The following is a 19,807-nucleotide window of genomic DNA, read 5'->3' on the forward strand; positions in this document are numbered from 1 at the left end:
CTTGCTGTGGGCATCCTTAGTATCTATTCTCAATTTGGCTGAGAACATCAGTGCAAAAATGACTTTCCGTTGATGGATAGTGAGTTTCTTCCATTCCTTGAATTGATCACATTTCTCTCTTGTCGAATGCAAAGTCTGGAAACAAGAAAATGCTGTGGTTCTTCCAAGAAAGCCTTTCTTCTCGCCTCAAGTAACATGAGATTTTTATCGAATGATCGGAGAAATTTGGCCAGAATTAATCGGGGCCTGTCCCCCTCCACAGATCTCCGAGCCAGAACTCTCTGAGCTCGCTCGATTTCCAGCTTATGGCCTGTTATGTCACACAGACTCGGAAAGAGCTCATCTAGGAATTTCAACATATCTCTGCCTTCTTCATCCTCAGGAATTCCAACAATTTGGATGTTGTTTCGCCGGGTTATGATTCTCCAAGTCTTCCAACTTTTCACAGCCGTGCTCCAGGTCTGCCGTGGTCACTAAAGGGTAGCAGCTAATTCCCTCTCCGATGACACCAGATAATCGATCCATTTCTCAGGAAAGCAGCTCTTTTGAAAATATAAAACAGTAAACTCAAAATTAACTTAATTATATTTCATAACTTCAAGGTGATATTCAACACAGTCATCAAAATGCGCTATGCTCACATTGCTATAAAAGTTCAAATTGATTCAGAATGCTAATGGCTGGTGTGCACTTAGTGATTTTTGCTGCTTGTTCAAATAACTTAATTTAAAATAAATAAGCTAATTCTACACAATTTTTTTGCATTTTGTCTCAACTTAATTTAATTATCTCAAATAAACCTTTTTTGACTTAATCCAATTGTTTTGGGACTATATGAATAATATTTGTTGCATCAATGTATTGCTGAAACCGGGCAAAGCATTTCCAGTTCCCAGCTTGTTTTTCATGGGACTGAACAAGTCCATTTTTTAATTATGTGTTATTTAAATGTATTTCTATGCAAATGAAAGAAGTAGGGGACTTTCGAGTGTTTAATGTTCTAATTTGTTGTGATTTAGAGTCATTTCTGTCATGTTGGATCTTTTTTTGAGATTGCCATTGTGGAGTCAAGTGGAGCTTAAGGTTAGGCTGAGGACAGGGTTTTGTTAACAGTCAGTGGCATTTGAGTAAAGCCTACATTTGAATTTCATATCAAGAAAACACATTTTTTTGTGTGGACACAAATTAATTAAGGTAAACCAACGATTTTTTTTCCAATGTAGAATTTCAGTCCAATGAACTGAAACAGAATTAATTAAAGTACTGTTACGTCTTGAGTGAAATGTGTTAGCCCAGGGGTTTTCAAACTGCGGTCCGCAGAAATATATCCCAAAATACTCTGCACTATTTACGTTCTGTACTTATAGTAAGGTGAACGGAGCAATTAGTGGCATTTTTACATGCTCTACAAATGATGGATCGATTTTTGAATAAATCGCGCTCCTGCAAGCAGTTCGTGTCAATCTGACTTGGCGAACGCTAAACAAAAAAACTAGAAAATATAACAAATCTTACATTACGTTTGGTTTTACCTGTATGTTAAAGAAGGTAGTCAAGAGACCCCAGTGTGTTCTCTGTCAAGAGATTCTCTCCAATGAGTGCATGAAACCATCCAAGCTCTGTGATGTTCAAAGAACAGGACTGTTTCATTAAATGTCTGAGGTTTTATTCCGAAACAGCTTGCTCTACACAGGTGACATGTAACTCTTCAGTTTAACGCCTAGCTCGTCTCTACCAATAGTTGAGCACCACAGCTCCCCCATAGGGTTACTTACTCATTACATGACATCACCCCTCCTTTTGAGTTACTTAACACAGTACACTTTAGATATTAATGTTTGTTTAACCTACTAATACTTAATTGAACCTTGTAACATGTATAAAACTGTTAACCAACAGTTGATACAACTTTTTCTTAACATTCTCTCAATGATCAATACACAAATTTACAATTCAACAGTATGTCAATGAACATACTTATTTTCTTCACTTTGATTAACATACAACACAAAGTCCTCATTAGTGAATTTGTGTTTGTATATATTAATTACAAAAGTCTCTGTATCTCTCTGGGGGTTTAACGATTCTACCAGACATTGTTTTCACTTTTGGTGGTGAACTGCTAGTAGCATGACTGGAATTGAACTCTGGTAAGTTTTGTCCAGGTTGTTCTTCCTGCACTAGAATGTCTGGAGCATTATCAGGGGAAGTTGTCACAGGTACATTCTGACCAGGTTGTTCGACCTGTACAGGTGTGTTTCGTACCTGAGCAGATGCTGAATCATTATCACCAGGTATGGGCATTAAGTGTCGACGATTTCAACGAAATATTCCTGTATCGGATTGGATTAAGTTATACCGTGGGGTGTCACTTTTCTTAAGGACAGTTCCAGACCAATTCCACCCTCTTTCATCATCTAGCTTAATAGCAACTACAGTTCCTGGTGAAAGTTCAGGCAATGTTCTGACACTATTCTTTTTGTTGTAGTACCTGCTGTAGTTCTGTTTGACCTTTACATCCGCCTTTCTCACTTTTCTCAAATCAGGCCATGCTGGTTGCAGGTGTGACTCCAGTGTGGGAACTGTTGTTCTGATTCGTCTGCCCATCATGAGTCGTCTGCCCTTTCAGCTTCTCCATTTGACTGGGCATAACGGGGACTCGAAGTAATATGTTGAAAATCATAGTCTTTAGCAAAGTCTTTGAAAGCAGATCCACTGAACTCTGGTCCATTATCAGTAAAGAGAACATTGGGACAGCCCCATCATGCAAATATGTTCTTTAGACATGCGCGTTTTGTTTCACCTGACAGATTCTGAAGATGAGCTACATCTATGTATCTAGAAAAATAGTCGACTGCCACTAAGTAATGCTGCTTGTTCACTTCACAGATATCAGCAGCAACTCTCTCCCAAGGATGTTCTGGTAATGGAGTGGTTATGAATGGCTCTTTCTTTTGAGTAGGTTTTGACTCTTGACATTCCATGCAGCTATTAACTAACTGCTGAATCTCCTTACCAATGCCAGGCCACCACACACTCATTTTTGCTCTCTCCCTGCATTTCACTATGCCTTGGTGACCATTGTGCAACCTATGAAGTATGTCAGGCTGCATATTTTGAGGAATTACAATCCTGTCATCTTATAAAACTAGATTTTGTGAGATTGACAAGTGATGACTTGCACTGAAAAATGATTTCACAGCGTTGGGGACATCAGATGCATACCTGGGCCAGCCGACATTCACGTACTGTTTCACCATCTGTAGTTCAGGGTCTAACTCAGTTTGTCCTTTCACAGATTCCAGCTTTGTTGCAGAAATCGGCCATGCACCTTTGACTGCTTCCTCAAAAGCTTCTACTTCCTGCACTAATTCAAAAACATCAGATGAAATAGCTGTCTGAGGGTGCCGTTAAAGTGTGTCAGCAACTACCAGCTGCTTACCAGGTACATACTGTGCAACTGGATTGTAGTGCATCATGCGTAGCAGCAGTCTTTGGCATCTCAGCGGAACTGAATCAAGGTCTTTGGCATTGATTAATGGAATGAGTGGTTTGTGATCAGTTTGTAGGGTAAAACTTTCCAGCCCATACAAATATCTTGAAAATTTCTCACAGGCCACACAGATGCCAGGCACTCCTTTTCAATCTGCACGTACCTTTTCTCAGCATTGTTCATCACCCTTGAGCAGTAGGCCACCGGTTTCAGCTTTCCATCATGGTTCTGCAGCAAACCCCCCAGGGCATAACTGCTAGCATCTGCACTGACTAATGTGGGCTTTGTAACATCATAAAATGCTAAGACAGGAGCCTCTGTGATTAAACACTTCACCATTCTGAATGCCTCATCTTGCGCAGCTCCCCAGCACCAAATTGTGTCTTTTTTCAGAAACTCGTTGAGTGGTCTAGTTACCATTGAGAGATGAGGGACATACCTGCCTAAGTAATGAATCATTTCTAGCATTCTTCTTAGGTCTGAGATATTACATGGCTTTTCAAGGTGAGTTATGGCCTCAACCTTGGATATGTCTGGCCGTATGCCGTCTTTATCTATGATATGTCCTAAGTACCTGAGTTGACTCTGGCGCAGCAGACACTTCTCTGTGTTTAGCTGGAGACCCGCTTCCAGTGGCTTCCAGAGCTCTCTGTAATCTCTGCTCATGTTCCTCAGAGGTATTGCTACATACCAAGATGTCATCCATGAAGACTGCAACTCCGTCCAAGTCTTTGAGGATTGCAGACATCTCCTGCTGGAAAATGTCAGGTGCACTGGTGATACCGAAGGGTAGCCTGCGGAAGAAATATCTTCCAAAAGGAGTTATGAAAGTTGTTAATTTAGCACAGTCTTTATCTAGTGGCAACTGCCAGAAGCCACTAGCTGCATCAAGAAGTGAGAAAACCTGAGCATGTGCTAGTTTTGGAAGAATATCATCAATTGTTGATGGCACATATTTCTCCCTCTTTACTGCTTTATTAAGTTGTTTGAGATCAACACATATTCGAATCTGCCCCGTCTTCTTTGGAACGGCCACCATAGGAGCGCACCACTCTGTAGGCTCAGTAATCTCTTCTATAATGCCACATTATACCATCCTTTCTAATTCCGATTTAACCTTTTGAAGCAAAGGCACGGACACCCAGCTTGCATTGGGCACACTGTATTGTACAACATCATCTTTCAGGCAGATTTTTATAGGTTTAGTCTTTACCAGTCCCAGTTCAGATGAAATAATGGGTTGAAGCTCTTCTAGCCTCTTGACTAAACCCATTTCTATAGCTGCGTTGTGTCCAAGGAGATTATTTACATTGGAACCAGCCACCACAAATACAGTAAACTTGTACTGCCTATCCTTGTGGGTAGTCTGATGCTGATAATGCTGATGTCTGCGCCAGTATCGATTTTAAAGTCGATGTCTGTGCCTTTAATCGGAAGTGTCACTATCCATGCACCACTTTTATCATTAATTTGAGTTAGCTCACCCAGGAAGTGTTGCAATGCTGCCCTCTGGTGGTTTGCTAACATCGTGGACTTCTCGAGTTCTACAAACTGCAGCAAAGTGACCCTTCTTTCTGCATTTGCGACATTCAGCACATTTAGCTGGACACATTTCCCCTTTTCCATGATTCCTTCCACACCTTTTACACTTCCACTCAAAGATTTGCTCAGACTGGCTTCGTTTTGTGGCTTGGTACTGTTTTCCTCTTTCATTATAATGAGTTTTCCGCCTAGCGCCAGCCACTTCACTGATCTGTGCACTGATGTTAGAAGCCTGTTCACTGACATGTCCTCGGACTTGTTCAGATTGCCTCACAAGCTCTATGGCGTTACTGAGAGTCAAATCAGGCATTAACTGGAGCTTTTCTTATAACTTTCTGTCCAGAATCCCTATCACGAGCCTGTCATGTATATTCTCATCCTTAGTGGCACCAAAGTCACATGTGTTTGCTAGCTCGTGGAGACTGCGAATATATTCCTCTGCCACGTCGCCTGGCTTTTGGACTCTCATGTGAAATCGTGCTCGCTCGTGGATGACATTGACTTTTGGTACAAAGTAGTTGTCAAGCTTACTGATTACCATATCATAGTCCTCCCTTTCTTCATTTATGAATGTGAATGTTTGATACACATGTTCCGCTTAATTTCCCAATGAATAAAGCAACGTACAGACCTGCACCTCAGCCTCTTCTTTATTGAGCTTGGTAGCTATTCTGTAGCGGTGAAACCTCTGCCGCCATTCTGGCCAACGTGCAGGGTGGCTAAAATCCAAACATTCTGGAGGATGAAACTTTGCCATAGTTTTCCGACTGCTCTACTTCTGACACCATGTGATGTTCAAAGGACAGGACTATGTTTCATTAAATGTCTGAGGTTTTATTCCGAAACAGCTTGCTCTACACAGGTGACATGTAACTCTTCAGTTTAACGCCTAGCGCGTCTCTACCAATAGTTGAGCACCACAGCTCCCCCCATAGGGTTACTTACTCATTACATGACAAGCTCAAACGCCATCTACAGCAGAAACATCCCAGTGAGGCAGGAAAGTCCATTGACTATTTCAAACATCAGGAGTTGTGTTTGGCCCGGCAGACTAGTACTTTCCGGCAGCAAGCGTCGGCCCCTGAGAGGAGTTTAAAGGCATCATATTTGGCATCACTCCACATCGCGTGTGCTAAGAAGACGCACACGATTGGCGAAGCATTAATATTACCAGCTACTAAAAACATTGTCAGGGAGTTATTTGGAGAGGAAGCGGCACGAAAAGTAGATTGTGTGCCTTTGTCGGACAATACAGTGAGCAGACGCATAGGTGACATGTCCAATGATAATGCTTCGCATCTTTTAGAATAAGTGCAAGCCAGTGAATATTTTGCACTGCAGTTGGATGAAAGCACTGATGTTGCAAATCAACCACAGCTTATGGTCTACATTCGTTTCCTCAGGCAGGACAAATTTATCGAGGAAATTTTTTTGTAGACCCCTTGAAGGCAGAACCACAGGGCAGGACATATTTAATATGATGGATCAGTTCATGACGGTCAATTTAATTGACTGGTCTCGGTGTGTTGGAGTGTGTACTGACGGTGCCGCTATGACCGGTAAGCGCAGTGGTGTGGTGACCCTGATCAAAGCGAAAGCCCCCAATGCTGTTGCCACACACTGCATGCTTCACCGTGAGGCTCTTGTGGCCAAACGCATTGATGATGATTTGCATCACGTGCTGAGGGATGTTGTTAAAACTGTGAACTATATAAAATCACACCCCTTGAAACACAGACTATTCGGTTTACTCTGCAAAGAAATGGGTGCTGATTACGAGAGCTTGCTGCTTCACTCAGAGGTACGCTGGCTTTCCCGCGGCGCTGTGTTAAATCGCGTGTATGCGCTGCGCAAAGAGCTGAGAGAGTTTCTCTCTGGTGAAAAATCAGAGCTTGCCAGCTGTTTTGAAGATGGCTCATGGATACTGAATTTGTCATACATGGCAGGTTTTTATCCATTATCTCAGTGTCCTCAATCAGAGCATGCAAGGGCACAATGTTCACATACTGAACGCACAAGATAAGGTGCGCGCGTTCATGCAAAAATTATCTCTGTGGGAAAGCAAACTGAAAGAGGGAGTTTCTAGGTTCTCCCAGATTATTTTCTGTGACTAGGCAGGCAAAGAATGATGATCTAAGTGCAGCTTTACTAAAATAAACAAGAAAACTCAGAATAAAGAAACACACAGGGGACCTAGCACAGAGCATAACAAAACATGCAAGAACTGACAAATGAACAACTTCTTCTTCTTCTTCTTCTGTGGATTTATTGGCAGGTTGCATACCAACTTTATGGTGCATACCGCCACCACCTGTACTGGAGTGTGAAGTGATTTCAGTCTAGATGTATGTTAAAAGATGTCTATATTCTATTCCTAAGACCACTATGCTTAATGAATTTTAAAACTGACCTTACAATTTCCCCGGATCCTTGTTTTGTGTTTAATATGTTATTGATTGTAAATTCTTTGCATCCCATTTCCTGTAGCTCTCTTATTAACTCATTCCTTTCCTGTTCATACCTAGGACAACATAACAACACATGCTCAACTGTTTCCTTTACTTGGCATATTTCGCATAAGCCTGTACCATGTTTCCCTATAATATGAAGTGTAGAATTAAGTTTAGTATGTCCCGTCCTTAGTCTTGTTAAAATAACCTGATAGTCTCTATTTAAATTTTGTGTAAATATACTTTGTCTTACAGTATTATGTATATTATAAAAATGTCTTCCTGTTTTACATTCATTCCAATTTCTTTGCCATTTCTGGTTAAAAGCTTCTTTAATGATACTTTTTCCTTCCATCCTACTTACTGCAACTGTAATAGTAGGGATGTTTAGTTTAAGTGACTCTTTAGCCATTTTATCAGATCTTTCATTTCCTGGTATATCAGCATGTGCTGGTACCCAAACAAATGTTATTATTGTTCCAGCTTTCCTTAATCTATACAAAATATTCAATATATCTATCTAATATATATATATATATATATATATATATATATATATAATATCTAACAGTTTGATATGTTTGTAGGCTTATAAGTGATGCCATTGAATCTGAACATATCACAACTTTATTTGGCATCACTTTTTCCACCCAACTAAGAGCCATCTGAATTGCCACCAATTCTGCTGTATACACTGAAGTCCCATCTGTTAATCTCCCATATTTTCCTATTTTAAATTCTGGAACATAAAATGCTGATCCAGTATGACCTATCTCTGGATTTCTTGATCCATCTGTGTATATTGGAAGAAATGCATAATAAACTGTTCTGATATATTCAATTGTATAGCTCTTAATATCAATTTGTCCTTTTTTAACACTCTCATGAATTTGTAAATCAACTTCAGGTTGGCTAAAAAAAAACATGACAAATGATCTGGGGGAAACAACGGCTTAAATATACAAGGGAACAAACAAGGGAATGAGGAACACCTGGGGAAACAATCAGGGATTGAATAAATAATCTGGGAGAACCAATCAAGGAATAGAACTACAAAGGACTACAAAACTAAAAGTAACTAAACAAGAATTTCAGCATAAAAACACAAAAACAAAAGACAACTGGGAATATGGACAGTGAAATGCGCCTGGCTCTCACTAAAATGAAACCATGCATTGACAAACTGTGTAGAAGCCACCAGGCTCATCCATCCCATTAGGACATCTTGAATCAGTGAATGTGGTGTTGTTTAGTTTGATTGACATGTTTGAATATGTAAATGCTGCCCTTCAGGTTTAACTTTTCATCTAGCAGTGCATTAATACTGTGAAAAAATGTACCCTGTTCAGTTAATGTATATGTTGTTCAGAAATACAAAAAACTGCAGAAGCTACATATAATTGTTAATTGTGAGAATTATTTTTGGCTATAGTGAGTTGCCAAATAATAAAAGAAAATTGTTATTGAAACAGCATTTCATATTTACATTTATTGTAATGTGAATTGAAATATATCTTTACATTATATACAATTATTTATTCAAAAATACATAGTTACCTTTATATTTTAGGTAAGGGGTCCCCAGCATGGAATCATCATATTTGGGGGTCCTTGTGATTAAAAAGTTTGAAAACCCCTGTATTAGCCAGTCCAAACCACAGATACCTCACACATCATTTTTAATGCACTGGATTTGTGGTGTTTTACATTCTGGTGGTACTTAATTATTTTAACAGAATCTTTACACATTTATTTGTATTCAATTTTTTTCAGTTCTTGCAGTTACTACAGAACCAGAAGAGAATCCCAAAACAGTCAGCTTCCTGGGTTTGAATGTGGATGAGGCAGGAGCTGTAGCTGGTCAGTGGATCCTCTTGGTTCTGAGTCTCGTCTTCCTGCTCGGCATCATTTTTCTCACTTACAAATACAGCAACACTAAACGCTTGCAGGACAAATCTGTGTACCAGATGGAGCTCAAGTAAAAATCTTCAAAAACTATACATTCGTTTCTTACCATACTGTCATTAAAATAGTTGTATTTTTTGACAGAAAAAAAAATCACCTTTTTGAATGTAATGTTTACTTATTATTTTTGGTCAAATTGGTTTGACCATGCAAGGTGACTGTTGTAATTTATTTGAAAAAAAAGAAAAAAAAGAAAGAAAATCAGTTTTGAAGGTGTTGAATGTATGCGATTATTTGTAAAGTTTTAACTTGGTGTGCATATCTGATTTATGTCTTTACTGGAAAACTTTTGTCTTAATAGAATATAAACAAATGTACATACGTTCTGGCTTTGTTTGTTGTCTGAGATCAGAGATATTTCATAAAAACTTACAATCAGCTGCCTTCTGTTTCTACAAAACATTTAAATAACAGTATAGTATAAAACAAGACATTGAATACCATGTTTCTTTTCTCTCTGTGTGGACATATACACATAACTGAGATATATAAGCACTCAGATGTAGTTTTATTTGCTCGAAGTAATGAAGTCTTATATGGTTCAACCCTATCTGCTCTAGTACCCAACACTATATCATCTATACATGCATCGTTATATGGCACTATCCAACTCAACAGAAAATCCAAGCGATGTTGGCTTCTCTCTGACAACACTCTTTAAGTAATTGTTTTTCACTTAGTTGGGTTCCACTTGATGTATATTAATTGTATATTGCTGTATATTAAATTCCACTTTGAATATTTCATTTGATCCTAAAAGCAATTAAGATTCTTATACCATCTACACTAAGAGACAGGCACAGTTGTCCAGTGTGCTGAATGTTTGAACTGAAACCAGCAATCCACGTGATTTGGGAGTACATGGTGCTTTTGAAAAATAATACCCGAGTCCCAAACACTAAATGATAATTTATCTCTTTTTATAGAAAATTTTATAGCATTTGTTCAGCATAAAATCTACATTCTTCACTCTGAAATATGACACCAACAGGACAGTACATTAGTTATCAACACAATACTCTTTGACAGTAACTATGAGGCAAATAAAAACCACCCTAAAAACATAAGAGAAAAATTTGTGAAATTGAATATGACTACAAAATTACTTTAAATCTGTAAATTTAAACTAAATTGAGAAATACTAACTTGGTGAATTTCACAAAAACTCCAGATCATAGTTCATCCCAAAATTAAAAGATTAAAAAAAAAAATGATATTGAAATATGACCTGGACATCATGAGATTCACCACACTAATGGTGGGCAAACACTCTACACACTTAAAACACTTTGGTCTGTCAATATTCATGGAAAAAGGGATATTTCTCTTACATGGCTATTACAAACACAGCCACCCAGCCAAAAAATAAATCTGATTTAATTGAACTGGAAAGCCTGTCTATTTCCTTAAGTGTTCACAATTGGTGAAAAGTAGGAATGACATAAAATGTAACACATTTTTGAGGCATCAATATTTTAACATTAGTCAACATTTAAATTAGAAGTCTAATCGTGTGCTTTTTAAATCTCTCTAAGTTGGCCTTCCATTTAATGTGGCGTAATAGCTTTGGGAGACCACAACGGGGTCACGGGAAGAACAAGGCACAGGTATCACACACAGGACGCATCAATGCGGTGCAGGTGGCAGTCCAAAGTTGAGAATCTAGTCACCAAACACACCAAACTTACAAAGGTTTTTGTACTTCTTCAAGAATGAACAAAGTGATGTTGATGAGTTTGCAAGGTAGTGTGTGAAACAAATTACAAAATGTAATTTTTCTCTATGTAACTTTAAGGGACTTTAATAATTCTCTTATTATTTACTCACTCATATTATTCTAAAACCGTATGACTTTTCTTGTGTGGAACATAAACACTTGATTTATCCATACAATAACAGTGAATGGTGACTAAGACTAACATTCTACCAAATATCACCCTTTGAGTTCCACAGAAAAAGAAAGCCATAGGGGTTTTGGAACATCATGACGGTGAGTAAATATTTGTATGTAATAAGCCAGCATTCCTGTCTGCTTTTGGTAGGTAAACTTCTGACTTCAACGTAATGGGGAAAGTTAGTAGTAAATCCCCTTGATTATATTAGAAAAAAGCTATCATAGTGGAATGACAAATCAGGTTGAAATAAAGCATGCATGTTGAACCAAGCAAGGCAAAAAAATAAAAATTAAAATTACATTCCAAGCAGTTCATGAAAATTAAGCAATTGGAAAATAAATCAATTCATCAGAATGATGAGGTGTGTCCCAGATTTCATCAAATGCCCCAATTGATCTTGACAATACCTTTAATGTTTTTCAAGCAATTCATGGGTCAATTCAAAACAAAATATTAATAGCTCAATGTGTGACAGCTCCAAGAGCCAACATTCCAGTGTCTGTTTAGTTGAGGTGGGGTTAATAAAGGAAATCCTCCAATCGCCACACTCCCGTGGCTCTGTGGGAGGGGTCAGGTGAAGAGTTCAATAGTAATATTCTTGTGTTTCCATCCAGTTGGTGACCCAGAGTTTCTTGCTCAGTTCTTGCTCGGGCTGAAAGGCCAGGTTATACTTATAGTGTTCCTCTCTACGTACTTTCACTCCGTGGTACTTTGGCATGATCTTGTAGTAGACAGCCCTCTTGAAGAAACCGCACTGGTCAAGACAGACAGAGAAAGAATGAAGGAAAGTGAAATGATTCAGGTAGGACTGAGCACTGTGTATTGTGATCAATCTTTCGGTATACAAGTGTTTTTGTACAAACAGGATAAAACATTGTGGAGACATCACAGCACTTAACAGTGTTCAATTAAAGCTTCTCAGGGATTGGCAAAAAGCACATTTCTGTTCTAGTTAATGCTTATTAGTGCATTATGAAAGGAGTGCAAATTGATGCTTAACATACTTAAAAAGTGTTAATGTCTTCACCAAAACATGCAATAAGTAATCCAAAATATATATGCACACACACACATACATACATACATACATACATACATACATACATACATATATAAACACACACACACACACACAGTTGAGAGGACTATTTCTAGCAAGAAATAGCAAGAAACGGTTATTTCACAAATATAACATACAAAATTATTTAATTATTATTGGAAAAGGGTGCATGAAGTTTCCCATCTTACCACAGATCGCAAGCAGATTGGGAATAGTCAGGGTTAGGCCAGAATAAGAAAAATGTGATTGTTATATCACTGTGAAAGCATTATGGAGTTAACGATTTAGGAGTTAAAATCAGGCTAAGAAACAGGCTTGTGAAGAGAAAAGTCAAAAAAGAAAAATGTAACTAGAGAGAGCTCATGGATCTGCTTTACCGATGGGCCCTAATGATGCTGCCATAGAGGCCGACAGGCCCCTGCAGTGTTAGTATTCCTCCGTCAGCCTCTCTGTCTCAGAGGGCTGGATCTTTATTTCTGCTTTCTGGGATTTGGCCTCATACATCTCTCTCCTGTTGGCCCGTCGGAAGAAACCGCACTGTAGAGGAGGGGGCGGAGCCCAAGGCAGCACATTTATTACTGATTTCAATAACGAGAGGCGGTGACATTTCAGATCAAGGGAGTGTGGGGTAAAATGCTATTTCATGCACTGCAAGCATGTGGTTGCCATGGTTTAAGTGTTTCCTGTCATTGGCTTTTATTTACTGTCCCGGGATAAGTTATAGTTTATGGTAAAATGCTTTGGAAAACATTACTGGCCAAGGGGAGGGTGGTAAGACTAAAGTCCTATATGATGGTACACAGGGTTGGGAGGGTTACTTTTGAAATGTATTTCACTACAGATTACAGAATACATGCTGTAAAATGTAATTTGTAATATTAGATTACTCAAGGTCAGTAACATTTTCTAAATACTTTGGATTACTTCTTCAGCACTGGTAGATTTTTTCACTTTCTTTGAAATATATTTAAAAATATATATATATTCTAAATATTAAATTAAACAAATAACAATAAAATGCAAAATAATCTCTTCAGTAATCAAAATACTTTTTGAATGTAACTGTATTCTAAATAAAAAGTATTTAAATTGTAACTAGTGGAATACAGTTACTTATATTTTGTATTTTAAATTACGTAATCCCGTTACATGTATTCTGTTACTCCCCAACCATGATGGTACATATAATGAAAGGTGCTTCATCTTATTTGATTTTTGTTTTGCTTTCTTCATTTTGTTTGGTATTGATGAATGAAAACCAAAAGATACAATTATTCTTAACAAATCAATGACAAGTCTGGACCAATATCAGGGTTAATAAGGGACATATTTTCTATCTGTCATTTTTCACAAATACCTTCCACAGAATTAGACTGATAATGCCTAATAACAGTATCCCGGCAACCGCTGCAACAATGATTATCCAGAGAGGAACTTCATATGGCGTCTCCTCTCCCAGCACTGGATCAATGTTTACTAAAAACTACAGAGAGACAGAGGGACATTGAAATAGATGGGCTTTTAGCCATGTCAATAATTTAAATTACACAGAAAATATTTAAAGATAATCAGTGCTGACCTTTCTGGTCTGACTGTCCATTTTGATGGTCGGTTTATTCGTAACCAGTCTCAGTACGGCCTGACCCCTTACTTGCACTCGCAAGGCATTGGTGTAATCCTGCGACACAAATGCAGAGTGACCAGTGAATGTAACAAAAATGATTTTGAGGTGTACAAGTGAATTTTTGGATGTTTTGTATTTTCCTTTACTGTTTAAAGTGTTGATGTAGTTTTATTTAAACTGAAAAACTATGAGTTTTAAATATTTTAAATATGTAATGAACATTATCGAAAGTAACTTTATGAAGACTGTTCTTGACTTCTTTACTGATCAATACTGCAAAAGAGATCAGGAAGAATCTAGAACAGGATTAATGACTTTCACAATTAAATTTCATGAGATGCAACTGTCCATCAAACACTTATTAAGTCTAAACAGACGTCCAACTTACATAATTTCAGGAGTACACCCAAACGAGAATAGCCAAATCATACTGTTCATGTGTTACACTTGCTATAGTTTACTTCCATGTTGTTTCTTCATCAAACAGCTAATGCCAAATGTAAATCAAATCAATTGCTGAAACAATGGCACCACCTCGAGTAACAAATAGCATGTATAATATGGATGAGTATAAGCATACGGGATACTGATACTGTAATTCACCATTGTTGCACAGAAAATTTGTGTGATATAGTATTTACTTGTATGAATATAATACTTATTTCTCTTGAAATAAACAAATAAATTGATATCATATGATAGTAATCTTATATATATGTGAAATAATATATATATTTTTTAATTTACAGAAACGCAGAAGAAAATATACTTTTGGTACTTAAGCCAATATAAAAATATATTTTTTTGCAATTTTTAAAATGTTTTTTTTTTTTTTGGGTGTGTCACTATTTATAAGAGAACAATTGAGGAATAATTAAGAGGTTGGGCACAACTCCAAAAAATGGATGTGGTACAGTTGGTGGAATGAGGTCCCAGGTCACTTAAGGCCCGACGTAAACGTTTAAAAATGAGTCAATTATTCTTTAAAATCTTGGTTGGTGTGATATTACTAGAGAAGCAGAAGGTTAATACTGTGTTTTTTCAAGTGTTACAATGACTTGTATAAAAACTGTTATAATATAATATTTACTTCCGATCCTGTTATAATCCCATTGGACAGCAGCATTCCAATAGCGCTGATATTTATTATAACAGCACTGGGAAAATATACTGTTTGTATCACTCAACTTGTCTGTGTTTGATCCTGATTTGTAACATTTTCATTAGTGGAGCAACAATAGACAAAAACAGTTAAAAAATAACTATTGTGTCCAAAATGTCAGTTACTTGATATCAAGTTCTTGTTCTTGTTTGTAGAACTGTTCTATAATGTAAAGTAATATCACACTAGCAGTAGTGCTGTTGTACTAAAAATCAGCATGAATCACAGCCATGCTGATATTCAGTGCAACAGTAATCTTGCTTCTATGATATTGATTGATAAAAAATAAAAAATAAGTATTTTCTCAATGTAAGCCTATTCATGGTACCGTTGCCTTTTGCACATACAAAATAAATGTATCTTATACCAAAATGTGGCAGGTAGATTTGTAGTATTTTGTGAGTTATGAAGTAAAAAGTAAAACAAATATATTGCTATTGGCCCAGATTTCATCTACTTATGAACCCAATCCCCTTAAGAGCTATTTTACTGACCTCCAGCATGGTGCTGTTCCACACACGTGACCTGACTTTGATTTCCGCTAGAGTTGACATGTTCCGCAGTGGGCAGGAGAAGGTTAGACAGTGCGCTGTCTGCTTTGAACACTCCTGAAGAGATAAAAGCCATGCTCAGTCCAACATTCACATTTAGATAAGGCAGTGGGGTGGGATATTTTAAAACTGGTGGGGCACAGATGTTTTGAGTAGGTATGGGTCACGAGATCAACTTTATAGTGCTTAAGGGCCTATATATATATATATATTGGTCTGTATCTCACCCAAAACTGATTGTATTGCATCAGAAGACATGGATTAAACAACACAAGTGGTATCAATAACTTTTATGCGGCTTTGAACTTACATTGTGTGGTATATATCATGCATCTATGAAAATATCTGTGTGTTCTGCAGAAAAAAAAATATGTCATACCAGTTTGAGATGGCATGAGGGCGAGTACAGGTTGAGAGAATAATAATCTTTTGGGTGAATGATTTCTTTAAGATTGATTAGTCAATTAGTCGTTCAGTTATATGTACGAGATATGTACAGTCGTTTTGCCCATCCCTAGTTTTGAAAAACCATCACTAAAATCATTCCTCAGATAGTAAAATGTCCATCTCACCAGCAGATGGGTCACTTTACGAGGTTTCAGGATAGTGACAGCGGATTCTGCATTAGGAAAACTGACGTCCACATCTCTCTTCAGTCTTTTAGTACCTTGATCTGACAGCTGAATTGAGAAAATAAAGTGAAGCAGGTGTGAATGCACCGAGATCTGATTGAGTTCTGACTGAATCAAATGGAAAACGAGTAACTGTGGGCTGTATGTCATTAGACTCACTGTGAGGTTGAGTGGGTTCACAATCTTTCCCTGTGGGACACACCGCGACTCTGACGTTCCATTGATGACAATCTCTGTGAGATACAGCAGCCATTTCCCATTGGTTAGCTCAAAGGGCCATTCAAAGTCAATCATCAGTGTTCCCATGTCTCCCAGAGGTTCTCCTAAAACTCTAACCTGGAACAGGGTAACAAATAACATTTTGTTCCATAAATACTTCCATAAATATAATTTTTTTTTTAAAAGAGGGAGCCGGTAATTCTTTTTATTTAATCAATTACATGACATGCCGATTAATTTACAGAATAATCGCAATTAATCGCATACATCATTATTTGCTGAGCAAGGCCCACAAATAAACATAATTCAAATGTTTATAAATATAATATGTAGGGCCTATAATAAATACAAAATACAGATTGCTGCCTGTCTGAACAAAACCACACTTACATGAAACACAAAGTCCACTGAACTTCCCACATCACTGGTGCTGTTCATGGCAGATTCTCCAATCACAGTGCCACTGAAGGACGTGTCCACCACAGGCCGTTCTCTGCACAGGACGGGATGTCAGTGAGTATTACAGCAAAACTTTTCAGTCTTTAAATATTTACATATCTTCTTATTTTAAAATGATATCCAAGCACTTACAAGGAGAAGGAAGTGAGGACAGTGTTCTTCACTTTCAGAGTGACAGGCACCGGATACAGATCATTCTGCTCACTTATACTAATGGGAGACACAAACACCATTCTATCAGCCACATTAAATGGAAAGCAGCTGAAGAAAATACTTCAAATCACTTTGTATCACTATGCATAATTCATCAAACATTATGCATCGAGGGGAATCTGTAAACTAGCTCAGTTATTACAGACCGCATGACTTACGTGAACAGCTGAAGCTGAGAGTCAATTTGCTCTGTGTAAAGTGTTATTCCAGAGGTTTCAAAGATGAAGATCAATGAAGCCTATAAAGATGTAATCGAGATTGAGAACAATTTAGTAAAATAAATCCGCTGTATGATCTGATGAACGTTCACTTAAATGGCCCATGGAAAATAATCTTCTTGAGTCATCTGAAATGCTTTTTTTAATTTATGTACAAATCTTCAGTCGTAGAAAGGTCACTGGACATGTTTTTAGTAAGAAAAAGCTTTTTACCTTCTGACTGCTTTTAAATGGGTTTCCCAGATCGCATATAACTGTCTCGTCAGAGCTGCACTCAATATCAAAACCAGACTATAATGAAGAAAAATAGAGAAATTTAAAAGAATATTCAATATTGAAGAATAATAATATTGAAGAAAAACAACAGAGACAATCTAATTCGTAACTAGCTAGAGTCTCTCACAAGAACCTGAATTAAAATGAAGTATTAAATATTGTTGAAATAACTAGGATTTTTATTTCTCAGGAGAAAAATTTAAGAATCAAAAAACCCAAGCAACATTCTCCATTTGTTCTCCATTTAATCCCATTGCTACAGTATGGTACAATAAAAAGAAAAGTGATTTTGATGAACAGCCTGGTGTGAAGTGGAGTGAAACAGTGCCACCATATGGACTCACCTGAGCTCGAACCCCTGAGTACTTGAGTGAGTGGGGAATGCTGATGTTGAGCATTGCCTGATGGGCATCCTCGGCCTCTCTGTCTCCATCTGGCATGTTAGTAACCTCCACCATCATCACCAGCTTTTTAATATTACTGTTGAACTCCATGATCTGACTGTCTCCCTGACTGAGAACACACCAGCATATCCCATAATATAACATGATATCATATATCATGTGATATGATACATTTGAATAATATTATACATAGGAGATAACAACATACAGCCAGCCAGTTATTAATAGTGGGACACTAGTGGTCAATAGTGATCAATCAATATTGGATTTTATATTTATTTTTTTTATTCTGGATTCTTAAGCTTTTTATATTTGGTTCCCAAAAATCTTGACTATTGGCAACGTCCTTGTCTTGTATCACTCTGAAGGAGCAGATTTTGCAATGGTGACTAGATGATGGTACATTATCTCTCTTATTACATGGCTACTCATTGATAAATAAATAAACGTGAAATATTAATTTGTGTGATAAAAGAGATTTAAAACTACCATAGCTATGTAGGAAATTGGTTGCCTGGGACAATGGTCAGTTATACAGTTTAGAGGACATATAATTGAAAAAAAATAATATTTACCACAGAATGGGTAAATTGACCAATCAGAATGAAGTATACCAGAGTGTGGATTAACAATGAAATAAAATGCAAAAAAAAAACGAAAAACAGGTCAAAATTATTTAAATTAAAATAAAAAAATATAGATCAAAGGTACTTTAAAATCAAAGAAAAATATAGATCAAATGTATTTAAATAAAAAACAATAAATAAAATGTAGATCAAAAGTCCTTCAAAATAAATATATATCAATGATAATTTAAAAATAAAATTAATTACAATAAAATAAAATATAGATCAAAAGTACTTAAAAAAATTAAATAAAAAAAAACTATAAATAAAATAGATCAAAAGTTCTTCAAAATAAATATATATCAATGATAATTTCAAAATTAAATTAATCAAAAGTCCTTTGAAATAAACAAGCATTATTTTACACAAGAATTGACTACCCATCAATTTATTCTCTTATTCATCTATTCACCCTTCCACCACAATTTTCTTCTTCTGTCTTTCATCCCAATAAGAACTCACCTTGGGAATGGAACATAATTCTCATCTGCAAACTTGATCTTCAGATGCAGGTTACTGCTACACCTGTTATTAGCACCACACTCCTTGTGAAAGTTAATCTGAGGAAGAAAAACAAACAGACCAAAGGTCTTACACCTAACAACAAAAACTTTCAGGCAGACGTTTCTTTCCAGCTGAGATGGAAATGTTGAGTGGTTTGTACCTCAGTTCTGTCTGTAAGGATCTGTTGTCCGCTCAGTACCGGAAAAGCATCCAGATTTTGTAATGTTTGTTGTGCTTTTGGAGTTTGTTCATTTAGGGACACGTTAAGAGAGAACACTATAGGCTGAAGTTTGTCACTCACAGGGCTCTATAGGGAGGAGAAAAAACATTCTACACTTTAACAGCCCTGTTCTTTCACTGAGCAGTTTATGTATTTGGAATGGCATACAACCCTACTACTCACACTATATTTGCAGTGTGCAGTATGTTTACAGTGCACAGTATGCTACATTTCTGCATGCATGAAATGACCTTCTACATTTTCCAAAATGCACAAAATACAATAAAACTCAGT

The 19,807-nt window shown here is 37.1% G+C and overlaps 2 protein-coding genes across 5 annotated transcripts in view; one reads left to right on the plus strand and one right to left on the minus strand.

The window, feature by feature from the left end:
* Positions 1-9,772, plus strand: part of LOC127633668 (angiotensin-converting enzyme-like) — a 70,664-nt gene extending 60,892 nt beyond the window's left edge. For 3 of the 4 annotated variants that reach the window (XM_052112905.1, XM_052112906.1, XM_052112907.1), the window contains exon 26: positions 9,259-9,772. In XM_052112905.1, coding sequence (XP_051968865.1) covers positions 9,259-9,467 — 209 coding nt within the window. In that variant the 3' untranslated portion in view covers positions 9,468-9,772. Of the gene's footprint in view, positions 1-3,298; positions 3,446-9,258 lie in introns of all 4 variants that reach the window. The other variant, XM_052112909.1, reaches the window with a different exon arrangement.
* Positions 9,773-10,367: 595 nt separating this feature from the next.
* Positions 10,368-19,807, minus strand: part of itga3b (integrin, alpha 3b) — a 77,865-nt gene continuing 68,425 nt past the window's right edge. The window contains exons 13-26 of the mRNA XM_052112910.1: positions 19,454-19,600; positions 19,252-19,349; positions 18,104-18,272; positions 17,697-17,774; positions 17,424-17,503; positions 17,185-17,262; positions 16,984-17,086; positions 16,534-16,710; positions 16,315-16,422; positions 15,686-15,799; positions 13,985-14,083; positions 13,763-13,888; positions 12,783-12,942; positions 10,368-12,099 (exon numbers count right to left, since the gene is read on the minus strand). Of these exons, the coding sequence (XP_051968870.1) occupies positions 12,832-12,942; positions 13,763-13,888; positions 13,985-14,083; positions 15,686-15,799; positions 16,315-16,422; positions 16,534-16,710; positions 16,984-17,086; positions 17,185-17,262; positions 17,424-17,503; positions 17,697-17,774; positions 18,104-18,272; positions 19,252-19,349; positions 19,454-19,600 (1,488 nt within the window). The 3' untranslated portion in view covers positions 10,368-12,099; positions 12,783-12,831. The remainder of the gene's footprint in view (positions 12,100-12,782; positions 12,943-13,762; positions 13,889-13,984; positions 14,084-15,685; positions 15,800-16,314; positions 16,423-16,533; positions 16,711-16,983; positions 17,087-17,184; positions 17,263-17,423; positions 17,504-17,696; positions 17,775-18,103; positions 18,273-19,251; positions 19,350-19,453; positions 19,601-19,807) is intronic.

Source organism: Xyrauchen texanus, chromosome 40 (genome assembly GCF_025860055.1).
Source record: "Xyrauchen texanus isolate HMW12.3.18 chromosome 40, RBS_HiC_50CHRs, whole genome shotgun sequence".
Taxonomy (NCBI): domain Eukaryota; kingdom Metazoa; phylum Chordata; class Actinopteri; order Cypriniformes; family Catostomidae; genus Xyrauchen; species Xyrauchen texanus.